The sequence below is a fragment of the Mastomys coucha genome, unplaced genomic scaffold, assembly GCF_008632895.1.
Source record: "Mastomys coucha isolate ucsf_1 unplaced genomic scaffold, UCSF_Mcou_1 pScaffold18, whole genome shotgun sequence".
Classification (NCBI taxonomy): Eukaryota; Metazoa; Chordata; class Mammalia; order Rodentia; family Muridae; genus Mastomys; species Mastomys coucha.
This window is the reverse complement of record NW_022196900.1, coordinates 7,657,042-7,666,178: the sequence shown is the minus strand read 5'-3', so window position 1 is coordinate 7,666,178 and position 9,137 is coordinate 7,657,042. Positions and strand designations below refer to the sequence as shown.

General features: G+C 49.4%; 1 protein-coding gene across 4 annotated transcripts in view; it reads left to right on the top strand.

The window, feature by feature from the left end:
- Tbc1d2 (TBC1 domain family member 2) overlaps positions 1-9,137 on the top strand; it is a 52,840-nt gene that overhangs the window by 18,900 nt on the left and 24,803 nt on the right. For 3 of the 4 annotated variants that reach the window (XM_031377338.1, XM_031377340.1, XM_031377341.1), the window contains 2 exons: positions 2,190-2,326; positions 4,026-4,225. In XM_031377338.1, coding sequence (XP_031233198.1) covers positions 2,190-2,326; positions 4,026-4,225 — 337 coding nt within the window. The remainder of the gene's footprint in view (positions 1-2,189; positions 2,327-4,025; positions 4,226-9,137) is intronic. The other variant, XM_031377339.1, reaches the window with a different exon arrangement.

The window sequence follows — 9,137 nt, the reverse complement described above, 5'->3', positions numbered from 1 at the left end:
AAGAAGAAGAAGAAGAAGAAGAAAAGAAAAAAGAAAAGAAAGAAAATTCAAAGAAAGAACTAGAGAGATGCTTAGTGGTCAGTGACCTTAGGTCCCATCTATAACTAGAGCGCAGGGGAAGCAGAGACAGGAAGTGCTCCAGGGCTCACTGGCCAGGCATTCAAGTTGAGCAGCAAGTTCTGGGTTCCTAGAGAGAGACCCTGTCTCAAAAAAACAAATGTGCATAGTGAATGAAGGAAACAGCCAGTGTTCACCTGTGCCCTACACACATATACAGGGGTGGAAATGGAGCTAAGGTTAGCCCTTTTCTGCATGGCAAATGATTTTAGTTATAAGATCATTGTGGGATTGAAAATAGGAACATTCGACACACATTTAAATCGGGAACTGGATTCCTCCAGGTCTTGTATCTATATTGAAACAGATCTCTGGAAATTTCGAAGACCAATGCTAAGTTTTCCTGCCTTTCGAACCCTTCCTACAGAACTCCATTGGGAAGCACGCCTGCCCAAGGCTGGCTTTCAGAAGCTATCTCCTCTCTGCCACAAGCCATGGCTGCCCTCCCTGTACAGGTGTGCCTCCGGGTAGCGTATTTCTTATTGTAGTGCATGGGCTGATTCTCCTTACACAGCCTGCACTTTCAAACAGTTCACACAAGGAGCTCTTTTTCTCTTCCTTGCTACTAATTTCTGAACTGCTGTGCCTTCATCTCTGCACAGGAGCATAAGCACCCAAGCTGTCTCTTCATCTGGGGGACCATGAATTTGTTGTAGTCTGGACTCTCGGGACAGCCTTTGGTGCTACCTGGTTTCTTTCTGTAAACCACACAAAGGTTAAGTCTGGACTCTGGACTGGGGCCTCAGCTTCAACAAGCCATTGTCTGAAGCTGCCAAGGCACCTATGTAGTAAGGTCCTATGTAGTAAGCTATGAGTCACTGGATCCTGCAAGGCAGGATGGGTCTGGGTCTGGGTCTGAGAGCAAAGGCAGGAAACTGCCAGGAAATGTTTGCAACACGCCTCAGCAGAGCTGGGAGCCACTGATGGCCTTTGGGCATGGTAGTCAGGAGGCTAGAGGGTTTGGGGAAGTTAGGTCAGCAAGTCCATTCAATAAACATGAAGCAGTTTCTTATTACAGGCGCTGTTCTAAGTCTACCAGCAAGCAGAATGACAGACATGGGGCACATACTTCAGCAGCAGGGTTGGGGTTATGGGAACCAAGCTTGTATAAGTGACCGTGGCAGGAGCAGTGGTTACCTGCATATGACCTGTACAAGATCTAGCCAGTCAGAAATTCCTGTACCAATGGGGGAGAGTCTCGTGAGGCTGCACCACTAGCTGACGCACTACTGGCAACTAGTGGCTCCTGGGGAAAGGAAAGCCATTTTTCTTCAGGGTTGTGACCAATGGTAGGTTGTCCTTGCCCAAGCAGGCAACTGTAATTGGAGTCAGTGGGAAGGGCATTTGTTGAGAGGGCTAGGGAAGAGGGAGGGGGAAGTTAGGGAGGATATGGTCATGGTACATTGTAGGGGCTGGGGAAATAAATGGTTTAGTATTTAAGAGCACTTATTCACGCAGAGGACCCCCCACCCATTTAATTCCCAGCATCCACACAATGGCTCACAACCATCTGTAATTCCAGTTCTAAGGGGTCCGATGCCCTCTTCTGACCACCGTGAACAGCAGGAGTGCACATGGTTCACAGACATACATGCTGGCAAAACACTCTTAAAATAAATCCACGGGCAGTGGTGGTGCACACCTTTAATCCCAGCACTTGGGAGGCAGAGGCAGGCGGATTTCTGAGTTCAAGGCCAGCCTGGTCTACAGAGCGAGTTCCAGAACAGCCAGAGCTACACAGAGAAACCCTGTCTCAAAAAAACCAAAAATAAATAAATAAATAAATAAATAAATCTAAAAAGAAATCGCTGTATGTATGTGTTAAATTCACCAGGAATAAAAGAGTAAAGAAGTGTAGTGTAGAAGGGGCTACGTATGTAAGAAGGGCAAGGGGATTGGGACGGGGCTGGGGAGGCGGGGATGTATCACACAGGATGAGGTGGGGATGCATCATACAGGATGCTGAGGAGAACAATTGGAATGATTGGAAGCATGCTGCTGAGGCCAGAGCTCTGCAGGCGGCAAGAAGGCAGAGACGCTGCTGGCCTCATGCTCCTTGCTTCTCCTTTCAGAAACACCATGCACAACATCCGTGGCAACAAGCAGGCCCAAGCAACCACAGCCCATGGGCCACTTGTGGAAGAGTCGTCACAGAGTGTAGAGCCTCAAAGCGGGGAGCAGCCCTTGATCTCTGACCCCAGCATTCCAGGTGAGCTTTGTCCAAGTCTGAGACCAAGCCCTGTGTCCTCCCTGCCTGCATGGGTGTGTGTGTGTGTGTGTGTGTGTGTGTGTGTGTGTGTGTGCGCGCGCGCGCGCACGCATGTGTGTATGAGTGTGTGTGTGTGCATGTATGTATGTGAGTGTGTGCGTGCGTATGTGTATATGAGTGTATGTGAGTGTGTGAGTGCGTGTGTGAGTGTATGTGAGTGAATGTGTGTGCGTGTGTGTGAGTGTGTATGTGTGTGTGCGTGTGAGTGTGTGCGTGTGCATGCATGTGTGTGAGTGTGCATGTGTGTGTATGTGAGTGCGTGTGTGTATGTGTGTGAGTGTGTGTGCGTGCGTACGTGTGTGAGTGTATGTGAGTGAGTGCGTGTGTGTATGTGTGTGTGTATGTGTGAGTGTATGTGAGTGAGTGTGTGTGTGAGTATGTGTGAGTGTGTGAGTTCGTGTGTGTGTGTGTGTGTGTGTGTGTGTGTGTGTGTGTGTGTGTATGTGAAGCAGAACACACTTACTGTAGTTTTACTAATTAGGTGGGAACTGAGAAGTCCAAGGTCCACATGCTGCAGACTAGGATTCTAGGAAGTCTCTTCCAAACTTGAAGACCGATGCTGTGTCCTCTCAGGTGGCCGAGAGAGCTCACATCTTCCCTTTCTTCTGAGGACACTAGCCCTATGGTGGGGTCGCACCTTCATGTAAATTACCTAAGGCCCTGCCTCCTAATGCCAGCACTCTGGGGACTAGAGCTTCTGCCTGGGCTTATGGAAAAACAAACATTCAGTCCTTAGCAGTGTGTGTTGTGTGATACACACGCACACACACACACACACACACACACACACACACACACACACACACGTCTATTCACTCCAGAAAGGGTACCCATGACAGACCAAAATAATGATTACACCAAAGTCCAACTTGGCTGAAGCAGTGAATTTTTATTGGGGCTACTAATGGGTGGGTGGGTGGGGTATTTAAAAGGGTCAGGGGTGACCCAAAAAAACAACTGTATCACCAAAAAAAAAAAAATGTCCAACACAGGTGCAGAGTCCTAAAAGCTGCACAGAAGCTCCGCCTGGAGCTTTCTGCCTGTCCCAAACAGCTCGGCAGTCTGTGTGTCCTTTCTCTCCATAGTTGGGTTCGTCAGCCTCCTCCCCCAGCCAAGGCTGACTCAGGCTTATACTGCTGGGGGAGGGGTCCTCCAGAATCTCCCAGGTTTCTGTTCTCCAGATGAGTTACCTTTGTTTACCTGCTAAGTCACACACGGCTCCCCTCCATTCTCAGGCTAGTTTCCCCGATGAGACAGTCTCATGTATCCCAGGCCTCTAACTTGCTATAGCTGAGAGTGACCTTGAACTTACAGTCTTCTACCACTGCCTCCTGTGCTGGGAGACGGGCATGTACTACAGGGTTAGGATGTTTTATTGTAGTAAAATACATATACATAACAAAATTTACCATTTTATAACTCCATTACACTATTCAGTAGCGTTAAGTGCATTCACACTGTTATGTGGCTGTCACTGCCGTCTTTCCCTCAGAATTTCTAGTAGTGATTCACAAGTAAGCAAAATATATTTCCCCCTTCCCAGTTCATAAGGAAAATGCAGAAAGATGCTGTTGCCCGAAGAGATGAGTGAGGCACCTATAGGTCTGCCCATCCTGACGTCTGTGTTTCTCCTCTCAAGCAGAAAAAGAGCCAGAGGATCCTCCCAGGTCTGCACCCAAGTCCTCTGTGCCCTCAGGTCCCGTGCAGAAACCCAAGCGACAAAGCAACACCTTCCCGTTCTTTTCTGATGGACTGGCTCGGAGCCGCACAGCCCAGGAAAAGGTGGCGGCCTTGGAACAGCAGGTGCTGATGCTCACCAAAGAGCTCAAGTCACAGAAGGTGAGCCCCAGCCCATTCCCAGGAGCCCATTCCACACCTTACTAGCATTGTCTATCCTGTGCCGGGCCCCATGGCCTTTGAGCCTTGCCGATAGCTCTGTGCAATGCATCAACCCAACCCGGCACAGCTAGTTTGTGGTCTTCAAAGGACAACTGTAGAGGTCAGAAGTGCCTCGCTATCAGTAACTCAGAAGCCTGCTGTGACAGACTAGGTGATAGGAGGCCACCAAAGGTATGGGAGACCTACTTTAATAATTGAGTCTTGGATGCCTCTAAGACTTGAGTGGTCTGACCCAACATGGAGGAAAGGCAGAGTCTCGGGTGCTATCTGGACGCAGAGTCTTGGGAGGGGTCCCCAGTGTGCTGAGAGAATGGTCATACCTTCTAACTGTGTGCAGATACCTGAGGGACTGGCACAGGACAGACAATGCTGGCAAGGTGTGGCAGGGAACAGTGACAGGAAAGGGGATTTAGTTTTTACATGCTGTAGCAGTTGCAGAGGGAGTGTTGTGTACCCACTGTGGAAATTAAAGGGTATTAACGTGTTCGGAAGGCTTCACCTCAGAGCAGGGTTTGGTTAATGGGGAAGTGAGCATCAGTGGCCGAGGTGTGGGAGAGCTGCAGCACTGGGAAGGTGCTCCCACAGAGCGACAGTGAAGGTCTCACAGCTGTTCTCATGAAGCCTGGGCGAGGCACTGGTGGGCTCCTCTCCTCTGTGAGAAAGACGGAAGCTTGTGCTTGAGCTCCAGCTGCCTGCCTGAGCCCCTTTTTGCCTTCTTCTCTGACCCTTGCTGCACCAGACTCAGGCTGGGGCGGGGCATGTGCTCTGTATAGCTGAATCTCCGTTCCCTTCTGTGATTCTTCTTGTGTTTTCTGCCCTGTGTGGGGAGAAAGCAGTTGAGAAAAGCACTGTGCCTTCCTAACCTTGCCTTCACAGCAGGCCAGGGGTTACAGTGAGTGAGGTAGATGGCAATTGGAAAGGTGTCTTTCATTCATGCATGTTTACCCTCAGGCCCGGAGCATGCAGACAGTGTGCTGGCGTTGGGAAAGAACAGAGTGAAGGTCACAGGCTCAGCCCAGTGGGGCATGCAATAGATAGCAGAGGCAGCTGCGGGGTAAATGAACACTCAGACGTGTACTTACTGCATGTGACGTCCTATGTGGGGACATAGCAGTAATGCGGGAGCTCACGTCTTCCTTGAGCCCAGTGATCTGTCTTCTCCTCCTGTACTTGCCACACTAGAAGATATTCGGTTGAACTGTAATGGCTTTGGATCCCTGGATTCATGTAGCTGAAGCCCCTAACCCAAACTTGGAAGAAAATGGGAAAGAAACCCAGATTTGTATAGACTGCCTGTCCTGTTGTCACATGTCCCTTCTTCCTACAAAAAATGGGTAGCTCACCCCTTACCTAGCCTTTCTAAGGCATAACAAATGGTCATAGGTACTCAGGGGGCCCCTGGAGACCTGTGAACCTCTGGAGGCTCCCTGCCTTCCTTCCATAAATGAAGACAAGACTCTTAGAGTCCTATAAGGATTGCCAGGAAATACCCCATTCAAACAGAGAAGGTTGTGAGGAAGTTGTTTGGGCCTTTCAAAATGTGGGTTTTTTTTACTGGGTAACTTTCCAGGAAACCTTCACTTTGTTGAGAAAGATGGCTGGGAGAAAGGTGTTTGTGGTTTAGCCTTTGACTTAGTACACGTGTACCTTACTCTCTCACGCTTGCATGGTAGGCTAGCCCAACTCCCAGAACAGGCAGGCCTACATTCTGGCTGTGACGTACCTCAACCTCACAGCCCGTATCCTCATAGTAAATGCACTTATGGCCATCAGGCTTTTACTTTGAGGCTCCCAGCCCTAAGAGTCAGTTCCCCCTGCCTTCCAACAAGCAGGCTCCCTCCCCTAGGCTCTGAGGAGATGGTGGAGTGATCCTGTCAGAGCTTGTAGGAAGTGTGTTCCTGGCCTAGCAGTGAGGTGAGCACTCGGGGTCACTGGACTCAACCAACTCTTAAGTGTTAACTAGTCATCCAGGAACCAAAGACAGGAGGGAAGAATAGGAGACCAGCTGCTGACACCAAGGTGGCCAGGAGCAGATGGAGCAGAGAAGCCAGGCCTTGGGTACCCAGTGGTACCTGGAGGGTGGTACCTGGCACTAGATATATTGGGTAGAGAGAAGTTCATCTCAGACCCTCAGTGCCTGTTCTAGTTTTCTGTTGCTGTGGTAAACACCATGCCCAAATGGAGGGCGGGGGGATGGGGCGGGGAAAGGGGTCATTTTATCTTCCACGTCACAGTCCTTCACTAAGGGAAGCGAGGCAGGAGCTCCAGGCAGAAGCTTGAAGTTAGAATGACAGAGGAAGGCTGCAACGCTGCTTTCTGGTTTGTCTCCATCGGTTTGCTACCTTTTTTATATGGTCTAGGTTCGCCTGCTTCACAGGCCTGTCTGATCTGGACAGTTCTTCAGTTGAAGTTCCCTGTTTCCCAGGGACTGGGTTTGTGTCAAGATGGCAGCTGAAGCTAACTGTGACAGAGTCCCATAGGAGGAAAATGGCTCCTGGCTGTCCCAGGGCAACAGCCATGAGATGCTTTCCTGGGTAGGAAAGAGTTCTAACTTCAGGAGAAAATGGCAGTCTATCTTAGTTCAGCCAACCATGTAGATCAGTGGTTCTCAACCTGGAGGTCAGGACCCCTTTGGAAGTGACCTAACACCCTCAGAAAACACAGATATTTACATTATGATTCGTGACAGTAGCAAAAATTTACAGTAGCAACTAAAATAATTTAATGACCGAGGGTCCCCACACCACGAAGAACTGTATTAAAGGGTCGCCACATTAGGAAGGTTGAGAACCACTGAAGTAGGTGAACACCAGTGGATTCAGTGAGAATTTGTGCCTCAGTTTTTTGCTGTGGAAAGCACACTGGGGACCAAACCCTCGGCCTCGAAGATTCTGCCATCCTGTGGGGAAGAGATGATAAAGTCTGCTAACCGGCATGTTCACGTGTCCTGGCCCCAGCACACACAGGGCAGTCTGAGCGTCAGCTGTAGTTCTTACCACAGATGCCATCCATCCTTCTTCCTGGAGGTCTAAGGGTCTGAGAGCTCTCCGATCCCAGTGTCCCAGGGGTCAAATGTGGGCTTGGAGCCTGATATACCTACCACTAGAGCTTACTGTGGGAGCTACCACTGCCACTCAGTCCTTTCACTGAGGCTTGCTCAGCAGGCCTTAGAGGTGGCGACTTGCCTGAGGTCTGATGCTGCAAGCCTGGGATGCTGCCCACAGCCAGGGCTACCTCCTCTCCTCCCCGTGGCACAGCATCATACGCAAGTGCCAGGAATGACCTCGGAAAACATGAATGCACCCTCCATGCCTCCCTATGTCAAAAAGCCAACTGGGGACTGATACCCATTAAGTCATTATCCCTCTCGGCAACCCCATCGCTGGACCTACAGAAGCTGGTTTAGACTCCAGGAGACAGCACCAGGTGGTGGGTTGGCTAGGTGCCTCAGGCCCCTGAGCCACTTGTCACACCCAGTTTGAAAGCTGTCTGACCTGGCTGGCAGATGGCTGACTGCTGGCTGGTGTTGGCCATCTGTCAGGTGCTGGGAAAATCAGACCCAGTGGGGCCATATAGACTCACTTGGGATGTCCTGGTTGTTTGTTTAGGAAACCTGGTGGGGACAGTCCTGCAACCCCCTTCCCTAAAACTCTATCCAGAGCTTGAGAGTGCCTGTCCTCAGACAGGACTTGGCCCTGACTTGGAAGGAGGTCTGGGAGGCAGCTTGGCTGACACAACTTGAGGAAAAGCTTTGGACACTCTTTTAGTTCTTGAGGCCACTCTGCCTGGAACTGAGGTCTTTATCACCAAGCTAATTATGAGAAGGTTAGCACTGTGGTGTGGCCAGCCTGAGGGCACCCTGTTAGATCCACCCTCCTTAGACCTATTAGCCTGTTATTTGTGGCTGTGGCAATCTGCCTAAGGCAGGCTGCTTTATGAAGAAAAGGTTTGCTGGGTTTCAAGGGTCCTCTGACAGCTGGGGTACACACAACCACGCTTGGCTTATGGTAGGCAAGCGCCCTACCAACTGTGTGTGTGTGTACACGCTCTGGCTTTCCTCTTCACCAACAGGATCCAGTGGTGGGGACTCTATCCTTATGACCTTATCTGATGCTCCGCACCTCTCAAAAGCCTCAGTGGCCCAAAGACTGTTTCCTCCCTCTTAATAGCTTCCAGTGGGATCACAAATCAATATATGAAGCAGAGTGAGGCCTATATTAACTCCCAGCCACTCTCCTGAACTTCACCTAGTCATGTACATATGGGCGTGCATAAATCAGCAAAATAAAGGCTGATTTTAAAGGATGACATATTGGCTTTTAAAAAGGAAAATAAGGGGGCCAGTTACGAGCACTGCCTATTCTTCCAGAGGTCCTGAGTTCAATTCCCAGCAACCACATGGTGGCTCACAACCATCCGTAATGGGATCTGTCTGATGTCCTCTTCTGGCATGCAGGTGTACAAACAGATAGAGCACTCATATACATTAAATAAATAAAAATAAATTTAAAAAAAAGGAAAGTAAAACAACTTATGACCAGGTCTGAAAATCCGAGATAGCCCAGACAACAATTGAATTGAGACACCAGATATTCTGCTTCCTGGAATTGGTCCTCGGGCATTGCTCATGATCTTATGAAACTGCCTGCAGTTTCATGAACTGGGTTCTCTCAGGAGATGGACCAAAGGACCTGAATTAGAGGGTTAGAAATGCAAGAGAAAACACAAAGCCAAATTTCGTGCCAATCAAGGCTTCACTTTACTTAGATAAGCCAGGGTTTTTATAGTCACTGGAGAAACCAAAACCAAATCTCTAAATTACATGATATTTTTTTTTTACTTTTTTTTTTTT